A 16,180-nucleotide genomic window follows, 5' to 3' on the forward strand; every position below is an offset into this window, starting at 1 on the left:
AAGGAGGAAGGACCCTGTCGTGTGAAATTGCTGATTGCCAGTGGCTGAGAGGGTACCCACAGCTGAGGGGGACTCTTGCATGGAAAAATGCTTGAGTGCCCGTAGAAATTCATGTAAAACCATTCTGAGTTGCCTTGAGAGAACGGTACAGAAAATTGAATACATAAATATCCCCAGGGGCTGAGAGGGTGCTGGTGATGTATAACTGATTATTCCAGGGGGTGAAGCACAGCTGATAACTCCCTGAGGCTGAGTGCCCCCCCCCCCCATAATATCTTGGTCATGTTGGATATAATGGTATAAATGGAGGGTACCCCCATCTGAAAAGGTGGGGAAGTTGGTGAAAAACCATACCGTGATTAACAGCAGTTGCATGGGGGAACGCTGGGTGATCCCTAGTGAATATAGTAGGAAGGTGGGACTTGAACCCATAACCTAGCGTTATCGCTTTGGCTTGCAGTTCTATGATCTGCTGGAAATTTTTCTAGAGCAGCACCCCCCTCCTTTTCGACTCTGAATGGTACTCTGGCTCCAAGAGGCTCTCAGGTGCTTTTGTCATCTGCTGCCTGAAGGGGATCTGTATTCCGAGTGGTCACTCGCCAAGGAGTCCCTCCGCAATTCTAACGCTGGGGTTTGCAGTCTCGTCACTCAAGCCTGCAATCACAGACAGAGGGACACCAGCAAGGCAGCTCAGATATTTAACCCCCCCCCCAAAAAAACAAAAACAAAAACAAAACCGAGCCAGAAGCAAAACGCTGCAGGGAACAGGGCAGATGGGTTTAATCTGGTGCAAGCCAAAGTTTCCAATCCATTCAGCCCTGACCCTCAACCCATGGTTGAGGCAAAGACAACATTGAAAGGGTTGGGATAGGGAAGAGCAAATATTCTCTATTCTCTTTTGAGGAAGGGCTTCAGCTGAATGAGGTCCCCACAGTCGGGGGGGGGGGGGGGAAAGCAACAAGCATGGTGCAGGGTTATCTGTACATGGAAGGGAAGGGGGGGTGCTTGCCCATCGCTTCTCTGCCTTCTTTCTCGGGCTGTGCTTCCAGGTCTCAATCCCTCTCCAGCTTTGGATGCAGAGAGGGAAGAGATGGAGGGAGGGAGGAGTGTGTGTGTGTATGTATGTAGGGGGGGGGGGAAGCTGATCGCTCTAGAGATTTACCGCGTCTCGTTGCAGCCGGCTCAGCGACCTACTCTGGCTGTGGGTGTCCTGTGACAGGAGCCCCCCTCCTTTCCCCTCCCCGTCCCTCCCCTCCATGCACCGGGACTCCTCCCCCCACCTCTCCCTTGCACACACATACTTACTCTCCGGCTCTCTCTGGGAGCTCGGCCAGAGCTCTACCCCACCTCCGAGCTCCGTGTGCCACCCGGAGAAGAATGAAGCCTGCCCTAGGAACCGAGCACCGGCTCTGATCCTCCGACAGAGAGAGGCGGCAGCCGCTCCGGGACCGCCAAAGGGCAGCGGCGGTGGGGCTGCACGCTGAGACCGGAGCAACTCAGCGCACGGACAAAGCAGCCGGAAAGATCGGGCAGCGATCGAAGTTGCAGAAGGATCCGGAGGAGAAGCTGCCCCGTTCCTCCCCCCAGCCCTGGTGCGGCTGGAGAAGTTGGGGTGCACTTTTTTGGGTGCCCCTAGCATGAGGGGTGCTCCACGGCCATGCCCACCGCCTCGGCCGGCGCCCCTCTGCCATGGCTCCGCACCTTAAGCCCGACGCGAGCCAGCCCGTGATGGTGGAGGAGAGCCTGCGGACCGGCGGTCGGGGGCTCCCGGAGGAGGGGGTCCGAGCCTGCGGCGGCCGGGGCCATGTGGCGGCGGTGCACGGCAAGCTGTTGCTGGCCTTCGCCCTGGCCCTGCTGGCTCTCGTCGTGGTGGCCATCGTGGCCGTGCTGCTCAGCGTCCGCTTCGAGGAGTGCGCGGGGGGCCGGGACCCCGGCGAGGGGGCGGCGGGCAACGCCTCCGAGGCAGCCCGCGTCAACCAGAACCGGCCCCGGGACTTGGATCGGGGCGAGGTGGAGGAGGAGGAGGGGACGACCGGAGGCGAGCAGGAGCCCAGCCCGCAGCCGTGGACGCAGCTCCGGTTGCCCCCGCACCTCAAGCCCCTTCACTACAACCTGCTGGTCACCGCCTTCCTGGGCAACTTCAGCTTCTGCGGCGAGCTCAACGTGCAGGTGGAGGTCCGCAACGCCACTCGCCACATCGTGCTGCACGCCGACCGCCTGGCCGTGCACGGGGTGCGGGTGGCCGAGGACCGGGCGGCGGGAGCCGTGGCCGTGGCCCGCCACTTCGCCTACGCGCCCAGCCAGGTGCTGGTCGTGGTGCTGAACCGCAGCCTGGAGGCCCGCAAGAGCTTCAACCTGAAGATCGTGTACAGCGGCCGCATCGAGGACGAGTTCCTGGGCTTCTTCCGCAGCTCCTACCAGAGCCACGGCGAGAGGAGGTACTGGGAGCCCGGGGGCGAAAGGGTTACAAGTGGGGTGGGGGGGGGGACCGGCACAGTCACATGGGACACCCGTTTTTATCCAGATGTGAAAGTGGAGGCAAGTGAAAGTCTTGGGCAGGGAGGGGAATAAGAGTCAGGAGGGGGAAGGAGAGAGGGGGTGGGGGGCATCCAGCAATTGCATGAAAAAAAAAATCCTCTTGGCTGCTAAGCTCCCCCTCCCCAACTGTAAATTGTTGGAAATACTCGACTGAAGTCTGGAGTCACAGAGAGGCATGAGTGGAAACATATGTTGGAGAAGAGAGCGAATAATCCCATTTCATGTTGGCCAGTTAGGGAGGGAGAGTTGCAGGTGCAAAGGAGGGGAGAGAGTCCCATTATATGCAAGGGAGGGGGGGCTCCTGTCACAGGACACCCACAGCCAGAGAGCAAGTGGCTGAGCTGGCTGCAAAGAGATGCTGTAAATCTCTAATCCAGAGCCATCAGCCCTCCCATCTTCCCTCCCTCCATCTCTTCTCTCTCTGCATCCCAAGCGCCCCAGAGAGGAGGAAGCCACTGTGGTAGAAGCCATTGCCAGGCAATATCCCCCTCCACCCCCACCCTCCTTTTCAGAAATATACTGGAATAATGTCCTCTCTGGGCCTCTGAAACCACCAAACAATGGTGAATAGTGCAATCTCAGGCTGGGGTGGACCACTGGGGCTCAGGAGGGGGCCGGAGATCGGTTTGTTTGGCCCCTTGAACCTAAAAAGCATTCTACTGGTCCTGTTCATTGTAAAAAAAAAAAAGTTAGCTATACTGTATACCTCTTTATCATCATATAGGCGATGAAAACCCTTAAATAGGAGCATGCCATTTAATTAGAGGAAGAGACGTAAATGAAGAGCAAACATCTGGAACAGAAAACAGCAGGAACAGAGCAGCAGACCCTTCTTGCCCTCTCTCATCTTTTTGTTTTAGGGTTACACCGAGGTTTCGGTACATCCCTGACTTGTGTGTGGTTAAAAAGTTCAGGTCCATATGGTAGGAGCCAACTTTTCAGTGTCTGCTAAAGCCACCAGAAATTACTTCTCTCCAGGGAGCTCCAGATATGGTTTGACTTCGGTCCCAGTTTGCTGATTACATTCTATATTTGTTTATTGAAACTACATTTTAAAAAAAATTAAAAAAAATCGCCCTTTCCTGTTCTCTTTTTCTTATGCTGAATTTGTACATGAGCTGTATCAAGGCATGATAATAATAATAGAAAAGCCAAGTGAGAGGGATTCAAGTTTTAATGCTCTCAGATCTACAATTGAAATCAGAGGTGTAAAGGTTCTTCATAATTTGCTATCAATAGTTCTTTAAATTATTTTATTGTAACACTGTTTGCCTGAAAGGGACAATAACTTTTCACAATTAACTTATGCCTTTGACCACTCCTATGTTGAAAGAAGAGAATGATGTGGAGTCATGAAACTTACAAGTTATTCCACGCTTTTCTTGACACTTTGAAGCAAATGCATCTGGTAAACGGGCAGAAGTCTAGGGAAACCGAGCCATTGTGACATCACCGATGAGGTTGGCTCTTAGGCATTATGACATCACAATACAAGGGGCTGCTGAACAGTTCTCAACCAGGCCAAGAAGAGAATGGTGCGGAACCTTGAAACTTACCAAGTGATTCCAGAGTTTTGTGGTCAATTATATGAAATGAAATTACAAGTGTCAAGAAAAAAGTGGAAGAACTTGTACGTTTCATGGTTCCGCACCATTCTCTTGGTTGGGTTGAGAACTTTTCGGCAGCCCCTCTAAATAACGGCGCTTCGATCTCTCTGTGTATCGAACAATTTGGGACACGATAGGGAGTTTAGACTGTCCATACGCTAAATTGAAAATCATCATCTATTCGGATTAATTGGAATTTGCATGAACACAATATTTGTGTGTGTGTTTGTGTGTTCTCCAATAAATCACAGAGTCCCTGAAGCACACCCAAAGAAAGTTGTTACTGTGGCATCAGTGAGTGTTCAGTGTGCCACAATTAATTTCCAAGCGAAAGCAGAATTCCTCAAACATACTTGGCAAGAGGAAGCAATAGGATGCAACTTAATCTCACAAATAAAGGATACTCTTCTACTTGGGGGGAGAGGGAGTGCTGAAACATTCTCAGCCCAACCAAACAACTTCTTACATTTTGGCACTGGAGCTGAAAAGAGTGTTATCTTATTTCATTAAGTGTCAATGTGCAAAAACGAAATTCTACATTTTGACATTGTTTTAGATCATTGATTGAACCATATCCATTTCATTCTCTTCTTGGTTGGGCTGAGAACTTTTCAGCACCTCCTCCTAGTGTGAAGACTTTCAGTCTTTGGTAACCAGAGCTGAGATTGTGATGTCATAATGCCTCATTCCACCAATAAGAGCCAACCTCATCAGTGATGTCACAAGGTCTTGACTGTCTACTTGGCTCAGCCCAACCAACCAACTTCCTAAATTCTAAGTGTTATTTTGCCACTGTAGCTGAAACCATGTCAGTCTCTTCTTACTTGGGCTGAGAACCTTTCAGCACCTCCTCATAATTTGTACCAGCGGAGCATACCCAAACCTTCCCTCCTCCCCCCACCCCCCAAAGGCAGCACTTTTTTCTGTTGGGGAATAACCAGATTTTTGAAAACATTTTCTCCCAGCTAGAGAAAAGAGCTTGGGAGATATACATTTCGGGACCTGTGTACTTTGCAGGATGTAGCATAAGTATATTTAAACATACGAGTGTTCTCTTGAGTGTGAGTGTTCCCTTAAGTGCGGGATGCAGGGTTGGTTGTAAAAATGAGAGAGGCTGATGCCCACTGGCCTTTGTACCATTTTGCTACTTCAGATTCACAGGAGTATCCCTCTGTCCCTGCAGAAATAGTTCCTTAAATGAAAAAAAAGAGGGATTTGTCTTAAGAAAAGATAGTAGGCCGGGTCTCGTTACAAAGGGGATATGTTTATGAGGAATTGTCCAATCCGCTAAATCATTAAAGAACCCTCAGTCATTTGCAGGACCTCTACCAGCTCCTGGGAAGGGCTTCCTATTAGATTAAACAAAATCAGACTTGCAGAATATCGGGGAGGGTACTGCCACTCACCAATGCTGCCTTCCTGCTTTGGATGAGTTGGGTGGGGGGGAGGGAGAGCAAAGACTTATCTATTTTGTTTTCATCATCATCTGGGAGTCACATGAATTTTCAGTTGTTAAAATAGGTCATATCGGATACATGTTTGAGAAGCACTGGCTGAAGTCAATATCCCTCAAGCTTTAGGACTGGCAGCTGGGCTATTTCCAAGGCAGGGTGTGGACAGGAATATCTTTGCAAAGCGGTTGGGTTTGATTGGTCTTTTCTTGCCGTCATCTGCTATGTTACCGCGAAGCATCCTGGCTTTGAAGGAAAGCATCAAGTTCTAGGGCTCCAGAAGACAAAACGCAACTAGGAATATAAAGCCTGAGAGCTTGTCTCGATGGGCGGCTCTAATGCGGAGCTGGGAGGCCTGCGGGGCCGCCCGTCGGTTAAGTAATGGGGGTGGGTAAGGTAGGAAGGACAGTTAGGTTTGTAGGGGAGGAGGTCTTTCCCGCCGTGGGATTGACCTCCGATAGGGTAGAGCCGCTGCCGCAGGGTAGGGTGGGCAGGGAGATAAAAGGGAGGGCTCTTGGAGGACCTTAACGGTTTCCGGTCCTCCGAGACAGCTTTGCCGCCCTCCCGCCCGCTAGCTCAAAGGGGTGAGGTGTTTGGTATTAGGTCGGCGGTATCCCGAGTTACTGGCTGCTGGGGTCATCATGGGATGAGCGGTGGGCCGGCTGGGAGCCGTGCCTGGTAGGTCGCATGACCCTGGACATTGGGGCATGTGGGGACATACCACCCCTCGGACCCTTGCTTAGATGGCAGGGTCGGGGGCCATTTACATCCGAGTCGGTAGCTCGGGATCAGGGTCACCATGGTGATACCATTGTGCTGGTTTAATTGGATAATCTGTTATTTAATGCTGTTTGTAATATGTTACATATTATATGTTAAACGTTATTTAAATATGTTTATTTTACAATAAACAGGGCTGCGGCCAGGTTTCACCACACAGGTTTATGTGTCTTCTTGGGGTTGGCTAGAGGTATGAAGGGTAGGCAGAAAATATAAGCATTAAGGAAGCGGGCCGCTCCAGGTTCCACGGTTATCAAACTTGCAGCAAGGATGTTTTGATCCAGTCAGAATCAGCTAGATCAGTGTTTTTCAACTTTTTTACACCTATGGACCGGCAGAAATAAAATAATTATTCTGTGGACCGGCATCGGTCCGTGGACCGGCGGTTGAAGAACACTGGGCTAAGTCGTGGGCCAGACCCCGCCCATCTTTACCCAATCTCCACCCCAGACCTGCCCCCATAATAGTACTAATTGCACCTTGCACGTCCCGTGCCTCATCTGGAAGCCTTCCCTCTGACGTTGCCACGTCAGAGAGAAGGCTTCCGGTTCAGGCGCAGGACGCCCGTAGGAGCCGTGCCCATGGCTTTGTGCACTGAATCAATTAGGAAGAGGGAGCTGGCTCGAAGATAACGCCGCATCGATCGCACCGCGGACCGGCGGTTGAAGAACACTGTTTTGGACCTGATGCACGTGCTGGCCCTGTGGACCGGCAGGAAATTTCTGTGGATCGGCACTGGTCCATGGACCGGTGGTTGAAGAACACTGAGCTAGATTACAAACCCTGGAGTAGGTTTAATGAATGAAAAGCATTTCGAAGGAATGCGTCATTCTGCGTATCTGTTTATCTTGCCAATGGATCTGACATTTCGCGGACCTGTTTAGCTTAGCTATAGATACTGTATCCAAGAGATTAAAAGCGCCTTTCGGTTCTTTAATTCCCCCCCACCCTGGACAGGTGGTCGAAGTCAGGGGTGATCCCACACTGGGAGTTTTTCTGTTTTCGGCCATTGTAAGGGATACTTTCTGTTTAAGCTATTGGCAATTGAAACTGCTCTCCCCACCCCCCACCCCCACTGACGATTTTCTCTGCCGCTCCATTGATGGTCTCATCGGGTTTTTTTCCGCTGTTCTCGAGTGAGCGAAAAGTTTGTGTTGGGACAGGGAGGCCGGAAGGAAGGCGACAAATGACAAGTACAAGTATAAAAAAAAAAAAAAAATTTAAATGAAAGCATCTCGATTGTGTCAACATTACCCGTATTAAACTCATGTCTTTGTTGCCATGGTTACCTCAGATTGGAAACAGGATGACGGTGGTCTCTCAGTCAGAGTTAGGATTTAATTTGTGCGACTTGTCATCAAAACTGAAAGTAAAATGGCATTTTTTAACCCCCACTTGTCAAAAAACATGTAGACATGGCACTTCTGAATTTTTTTTTCCTACTAATGCTGAGTGACAGGAGTAACTGCGGCTCTCCCATATTTTTTCCCCCAGACTTTTCCTTAATGATCTGTAGTGAGTTGCGGTGTACATGAAATTTCAAACCCATGCAAAAATATGTTTCAATTATAAAGGAGTCATTATTTAATTCTCCATCTTCTCCCGTCTTTCTTCCCTTCACACCATGTCCCACGCAGCTGGAAAGTACCTCTTATCTGTGCTCTTCTCTTCCCCCCCGCCAACTCCAGACTCCGTTCCTTCTATCTTGCTGCATTGTACGCTTGGAACAAGCTGCCCGAATCCCTACGGTGGGCTCCATCTCTGGTAGTATTCAAGGTCCAGTTAAAAGGCCACCTCTTCGAGAGTGCTTTTGACTCCTAACGCCTCTCACCTCACCCAAGTTAGATTGTAAGCTCTTCTGAGCAGGGACCATCTTTAAATGTCAGTCCACCTCTTCGAGAGTGCTTTCGACTCCTAACTCCTCTCACCTTACCCATCCCCAACCCTATATGTCATGTCTGTCTGTCCAAGTTACATTATAAGCTCTTCTGAGCAGGGAACCATCTATAAATGTCAGTCCAGCTCTTTGAGAGTGCTTTTCACTCCTAACGCCTCTCACCTCACCCATCCCCAACTCTATATGTCCTGTCTGTTTGTCCAAGTTAGATTGTAAGCTCTTCTGAGCAGGGACCGTCTATAAATGTCAGTCCACCTCTTCGAGAGTGCTTTCGACTCCTAACGCCTCTCACCTCACCCATCCCCAACTCTATATGTCATGTCTGTCTGTCCAAGTTGGATTGTAAGCTCTTCTGAGCAGGGACCATCTATAAATGTCAGCCCACCTCTTCGAGAGTGCTTTCGACTCCTAACGCCTCTCACTTCACCCATCCCCAACCCTATATGTCATGCCTGTCTGTCCAAGTTAGATTGTAAGCTCTTCAGAGCAGGGAACTGTCTATAAATGTCAGTCCACCTCTTCGAGAGTGCTTTCGACTCCTAACTCCTGACTCCTTTCACCTCACCCATCCCCAACCCTATGTCATGTCTATCTGTCCAAGTTAGATTGTAAGCTCTTCCGCGCAGGGACCATCTATAAATGTCAAAATGTACAGCGCTGCGAACGCCTTTCAATGCTATATAAGTGATAAATAGTAGCAGTGGTAGTAGTCCCCTTTATTGCACACGGCATGCACGGGTGGTGCAAATAGCCACCGTTGCCTCTGGAAATTCTCCTGTTCTATGCAGGGTTTGCTGCAGACGAGACACTTGTCATCCCTTCCTCCCCGAGCCTCCAGCATCTCAATGCAGAAATAGCTTTTCAACATTCAGATCAGTGGATTTCTCTGAAATTTACATCTATAGGAAAAATGCCAAGTCCATATATGCCTCTTAGGTGAGCGCAAGTCTCTGGAGGTCCAAGAAGAACTGTTTATTCTTGTATACCAGGTGTGTATTGTTTCTGTTTAGGTTCTTCCACTGCCAATAAAGTATATTTAAAAAAAAAAACCCACATTATCAGCTAAAAAGATCAAATAAAAGCAACCTCATGGTTTATTTAGGTACAAAATGTGGCACTGATGGTGATTACCAGTCGTCTTAAAAGTTTATCTGAGGTATTAGGTACCATGTAATTTGGTCATCCACCTTAAGACCCCTGAGGAAGGCTGAGTAATCACTGAAACACGGACTAGACCAGGGGTGTCCAACCTGCGGCCCGAGGGCCACATGTGGCCCCGTGAAATAATTTGTGCGGCCCCAGTCGAGGGCGATGCGGCGTTTTCCTCTGCTGCCCCCCCCCCCCCCGGTGTTTACCGTCTTGCCGGCTCCCTCCTCTGTCTTGCTGCAGCGTTTGCGCAGCCTCAGAGGCATTTTTTTCAGCCAATGCGGCCCAGGGAAGCCAAAAAGTTGGACACCCCTGGACTAGACCTTTGAGTCATTCAATTTCCCAGGTCATTCCCTTAAATTCTTGTTTTTGATGGCAGTGGTTTGGCCTGGCAGTTGTCCGTCACATCTTTGGGCTTTCTGTTCAATTAAAGGCAATTCCCCTAGTAGGAGTGTGACGCAGCAAATCTTCATTTGCAATGATCTGCGTTCCCTCTCCGTTCTCCCATTTGGTACAATATTCTCCTCCTTTCCAACCTTTTCATTAGTACGGAGGATCTCGGCCCAGTCCTTGGACCAAAAGTAGTTGCAGCGCCTCTAATGGACCTTTGAAAAAGCCATTGTTAAGGGCGAAACAGGTCCCGTCGGGCTTTGGATTCTGTGCAGCTATTTAAGATAAGTCATTCAGTTTCTCTGCTGGATGAAAGAGAAGATTATATATTTAAAAGTGAGAGAAGATAGTTTTCTAAGAAGAATGAATAAAGAATATATTATTCTATACATTTTAAAATGAGGAAGGGGAGGTTTTGAGGGTCAACAACGGGTTCCTCTGTTTCCCCTGCCTTTCGTTTTTTCCAGTTTTTGTTCTTTCCTATCTAAATTTTGTAGTTCCTCCCCTTCTCCCTTCGTACCAGTCGGTCACTTTTTTTTAATTAAATGCCTCATGTTTGTCTGTTGTAGGATTTGATGTATAGTAAAACCTTGGATTGCAAGTAATTTAAGCTTGATTAAACTTGATTAAACCTTGGAACCTGTGAGTCTTGGCTTAAAAGTGGTTTTTTTTTTTGTTTTTTTTTAAACCAACATCCAAACTGGTTTCTGAGATCCTCAACCACCCTGCACTAGCATTTTATGTCGCAACTTATGGGACTCTGTTTATTCAGCGACAGGGATGAGATCCCTGGCATTAGTGCAATATCCCTTTGTCCAGGGTCCCCAAAATTTAACCCTTCAGAACCCAGTATACATGCACCCCAGAGACGCCACACTATCCAGTTCTAGGCTGGAGATTTTGGGACAACCCTGGATTTCTGGCCTCTTCATCCCGGTACAGCCCTATTTCAGTGGACAGGATCAGGCACTATGACTTCTACAGTACTATGGGATGTAGGTTCAAAACCAGCAGTGGCCAAAAAAAGCGTCCAGGCTGGAACTGGGTAACCTGGCTTCTGTGACACCCTGAGCCTGACCATTAGCTCCCACTGTCATGCAAGGGCTGGGATTTGTTTGGTCTCGGGGCTGTGAACTCTGGCTCTGCGCCAGACCCGGCTCTGGTGTACTCAAAGCTTGGGAAGTGGAGTCAGCCATTGAATCTGGATCTCTGTCATGTCAGCACACTGCATGCTGCCTTAGGCATCAGGCCAGCCCGTTATCTCCAATTATTTTGAAAGTCAAATAGAAGTAATATTTTTACTCTTTATTTTATCCAAGTCAATGAAAAAACCCTATACAATATGAAATCAGAAAAAAAAAAAATTCTTTGGGAAGTAGAATTCACTTGTAGCTGTGATTTCGAGGCTAACTGAAATGTCACTACAGTATAATCTCGTTACAATGGACTCGCTTATAACGGAACCTCGTCTATAGCGGATGAGGTCTGCTGGTCCCGGCCGTGCACCTTTATGAACTTATAGAAAATCATTGCATAAAGCAGACTCGCATATAACGGACTTTCGGATATAACGGACAACTAATTTGGTCCGTAGGGCCGCTGTTAGCTGTAGTTTTGTTCGGTTATAACAGACATGCAGGCTCCGCCTACAAGGCGCGTGGCGTGCCGGAGATATAGTATCAAAATGCAGCCCAGAAGAAAATGACAGAGCATTTTTCTTTCCAGGACAGTGCGACATAATGCTTTAGAACAATTTTTAGTGTTCTGGTTTTGCAATCATTTCGTGCCATGCCAATGTTTTGCTGAGTTTTGTTCTTGATGTTGTTCATATGTTTGTGCAGTGACTGTTGTTCATTGATTGTACGTTGTTTCAAATTGACCTAAATAAAGTTTTTTTTTAAAAATGCAACTCTGGCTATAACGGATTCTGGATATAACGGACTGTTTTTCCAGTTCCCTTGAAGTCTGTCATAATGAAATTATACTGTATTTTATGGAAAGGAACACACTTGGGAAGCCTTTTTACTGAATGCTGACTGAAGTAAATCCCGTTGACCTCGATTTTGTGAAAATCAGAGATACACATTAAAGTACTTATACATAGGGGGTAAATCTTAAGGGAGCGAGCAGAATATCCCTACAAGCTGGAAAAGAACTATGGGGCTCTTCTACCGGCGATGGAAGACAATAACAAACACATATAAGGTCTCTTTAATAAAGGACCTCTTTTTCAAAGCCGCGGTAGTGAGTCCCGCATGTCAAGGCTGCGTCACATCTGTCACACCGGGACTTGCAACTGTGGCTTTGTAAAAAGGGACCGAAGTGCATTAAACTGTTAGGCTTGGATTCTGAAATCTGAAGGCACCAAAGTTAATTGCTCTGATTGACTATTACCGGTGTGGTAATTGGCTGCGCCGTTAAAAAACAATTAAAAGAAAAAAAAAAAGTTGGCGCCACGAAGTGCCTACGGCACCAGAATCGCAACTAGGCAGACGCTTAGCAGCGCTGAACGTCAAACGAGGCAGGGTTATGGGCAGGGTTGACGTTCGGCGCCACTAAGCGTGATTCTACGGCGAAGGTAGGTGCCGGAAATGTAGGCCTGTAAAACCTGGCCTACATTTCCGGTGCGACTGCGATTCTGAAAACGGCGGCATAATCGGAGTGACACGTGACCTGCCTCATTCTTTTCAGGTGCCTGCCGATTACGGCGCTGCTTTCAGAATCCGGACCTTCATGCCAGAATTAATGCTTGCATGCACTCATGCTGACAGTTAATGCAGTGGCTTGACATGTGAAGGTTAATGCTAGAACAGAGCGCCCCCTAGGGGTGGTGATTATGACACCTTTTTAAAGTCTATTCTATATTGAAAAGCAGGCGTCTACTTTTCTTTATGGAAGTCTTGTGCAAATGGTCAAACACTCTAGTACCTTAAGGCATGATCGTTTATACCAGCCCTTTAGATGGGAAACAGCAAAACACGAAGAAAGAAAAGTTATTTCGCTGTCACTTTAAAACAGCAGCATGTCCCTAATTATCACCTGCCATCACACAGGAAGGTTGTAACATCACTTATGATATTCACTTCACACTTTTCTAACATTGTCATCCAAGGGCTTACTCAGGGCCTTATCAACCCACAGCAATTTAAGAACCTAAAAATAGGAGTTGTCATACTGGGTCAGAACAAAGGTTAATCTGGCCCAGCATTCTGGTTTCAACAGAATCATTCCAGGTCACAAGTACTGGCAGGATCCCAAAGAGTAGCAAGTTCCCATGCTCCTTATCTCTAGGGATAAGCAGTGGTTTTCCCAAGGTCTGCCTTAATGGTTTATGGACTTTTCCTCCAGGAATTTGTCCAAATCTTTTTAAAACATAGTTACATTAGCTGCTTTTATCCTGCATAGCCTGACATAATTTTTTTTTTTTGGGGGGGAGAGGGGGAATGAGCACACCGTTCCTCTCCCCACTCACACCCCCAAATTTAAAATACCTTAGCTGGCAGGGAACCCCTAGGCCCTGCCAGTTGAAGAAATCTGGAGCCACTCTTCCCTGTGAGCACTGCCAGCATGCTATGAACTGACGGGAGGGTGCGGACCAAAATGAATTTTTATTTATTTAAAATATTTAATTATAACTTTATTTTTCTATACCTCAATACCACAAATAGTTCAGAGCGGTTTACAGAGGAAGAGACTGCATACATACAATGATATACAAAAAACTTTCAAAATTACCGTATTTTCAGGCATATAACGCGCATACGTGTATCACACGCATACGCGTATAGCATGCGGGAACAACGCATTTATGTAAAAAAATTCTATATAGCACACACATGCGTATACCGCGCATGCGGCTAAAACCTCCTCCCGCCACCCCCGCTTACTCCCTCTTCTGGCCCTGCGAACCGGCATCCTCTCCCCCCCCCACGATCCTACATCCCCCCCAGCACTGCAAAGACATCGCTTACCCCGATTGGGCACCAGCACCAATGCCCAGGATGTGCCAGTGCCAGTGCCCGAAGATCCTCCCTCGCCTGGGCTGGGCTGGGCTGGGCGGTGCGAGGGAGATCCTCCCTCTTCCCTGTGCTGGGCTGGACTGGGCTTTGAGCATTTGCATTTGCATGCTCAAAGCCTTCTGGTCTCGTTCTCTCCGAGATTCTGAGCATGCTTGCAGTGCCTGCAAAAGCATCTTGAATTCTTGCCACCGTCTGCCGGCTTCTTCCTTGTGGTCAGGACGGGCAGGTTTATTTGGCACTTCCTATACTGCTTGTCAGTGTCATCATTGATAAATACAACTAGAAAAAAATGCCAATTAATTTAATAGCATTGAGAAAACATAGAAAAAAACCCAAACAAACCCATGCATGGTGCGACTGGCCATTGGATGTGCCTGAGGGAAAAATGGAGGGATGTATTGAACATGGACATTTTTGTATTCGAAAATGGCCCTAAAAATTAGACATTCTAAAGGCCAAGACGTCCAAATAGCTCATTTTCTTTTTTTAATATTCTTTATTCATTTTCAAAATTACATTAAGTGTTCAATATATTCATTCAGATTAACATTAACTACATCACTTACAAACAATCATTGATATATTACATAAAAACATATCCCTTCTCTTTTCCCACCCCACCCACCCTTATATTCCATTATCATATAAAACATGTAATAATAAAATTCCCCCCTCCCTACCCCTTAAATCGATAAGTATAAGGGAAACAATTTCAAATTAATCTTTACAATACTTTGTTAATGGTTTCCACACATCCTGAAACTTCTTAAAGTGTCCCCGTTGCAATGCAATAAACCTTTCCATTTTATAAATATGGCATAAAGAGTTCCACCAGAAGTTATAATTTAATCTCCTCCAATCCTTCCAATTATATGTAATTTGCTGAATGGCAACACCGGTCATTATAAGTAGTAATTTATTATTATTCGCAGAAATCTGACTCTTTGCTCTCAGTTCCATACCAAATATCACAGTATCATAGGATAACGCCACTGGGTTATCTAATAAATTATTAATTTATTATGAATTTTTGGAAATCAATTTGGGACCAAATAGCTCATTTTCTAAATAAATTTGGATGTCTAGTGGTTTCAAAAATGGCTATTTCCCCGTCCTGATATTTGGACATCTTGCAGGATACGTGCAAAGTCGGACTTAGACACACTATCCAAAATTCCCCTTAACGATTCTGGTTGAAGGTTTCTGGGATCCTTGAAGGATCTAGTCCAGTGGTTCCCAACCCTGTCCTGGAGGACCACCAGGCCAGTCGGGTTTTCAGGATAGCCCTAAAGAATATGCATGAGAGAGATCAGCATATAAAGGAGGTGCCAGGCATGCAAATCTGCTCCATGCATATTCATTAGGACTATCCTGAAAACCCGACTGGCCTGGTGGTCCTCCAGGACAGGGTTGGGAACCACTGATCTAGTCCACAGGAGTGTCCTTAAATGCCCCAGTGACTTTGCAGAATTAGACCAGGACACTGAAGCCTTTAGTAAGTTCTGCCTCGCCTGCTGGGCAAATGTGTATTGGATGGGGTTAGGCATGCAAACAAACAAGGCCCATTTGCAGATAGAGTAGAATACATCAACTCAGCGTCATTGGTACTTTCCCCTACTGTAGGCTCTTAATCATCTTTTGTTAGGCTGTGTCCACTAATTTTCTTCTTTTGCCAATTATCTCCTGATTATCTGCTTTTAAGAACATAAGAACAAAAGAATAGCCATACTGGGTCAGGCCAAAAGTCCATCTAGCCCAGTTGCCGCTTCCAACACAGGTCACATGTACCTGGAAGAACCCCAAAGAGCAGCAGGGTTCCGGAATCCCAAAGAGCAACAACATTCCATCCTACTGTAGGGTCATGAAATGGTTAACTGTTGTTTAAAATATTGCTCTGGCCTACATAGCTGAAAACAGTGTACAATCTACTGACCTCATCTGCCTAAAATGTATGCCCCTGCCTTACCACATTGTAAGCTAAATAGATAAGAGTTTGAGCCATGATGTACCCTGCCCTTCTGTACATGTAACATTTAGAGCTGTAAGATTTAGATAAGCAGAGAAATGAGCTAGTTTCCTATAGGACTATAAGTTGTATCCCTGAACCTTTCATAAGTGCTGGCTTAGGACCAATAATAATTATAGAAAGTTATAGAAGTAACAAATGAAAATTGTAGTTTTTGCATATATTAGTTTACGAAAAGGGCATAAAAGTCCGTGTATTTCCTGTTTCTGACAATCTAGTAGGCAGGCTGTTAACTGCACTAGAGTCTGGCATGCTGTGAATAAACCTCTTGTACTTTCTTCACGCCTCTGACTTTGTGCGTCCAAGTGACCTTTCACTACCGATCC

The 16,180-nt window shown here is 47.0% G+C and overlaps 1 protein-coding gene across 1 annotated transcript in view; it reads left to right on the top strand.

The window, feature by feature from the left end:
- The first annotated feature begins 1,728 nt into the window (after positions 1-1,728).
- The window catches only part of TRHDE (thyrotropin releasing hormone degrading enzyme), a 404,597-nt gene continuing 390,145 nt past the window's right edge, over positions 1,729-16,180 (top strand). The window contains exon 1 of the mRNA XM_033951769.1: positions 1,729-2,438. Within this exon, the coding sequence (XP_033807660.1) occupies positions 1,729-2,438 (710 nt within the window). The remainder of the gene's footprint in view (positions 2,439-16,180) is intronic.

The sequence above is a fragment of the Geotrypetes seraphini genome, chromosome 7 (genome assembly GCF_902459505.1).
Source record: "Geotrypetes seraphini chromosome 7, aGeoSer1.1, whole genome shotgun sequence".
Classification (NCBI taxonomy): Eukaryota; Metazoa; Chordata; class Amphibia; order Gymnophiona; family Dermophiidae; genus Geotrypetes; species Geotrypetes seraphini.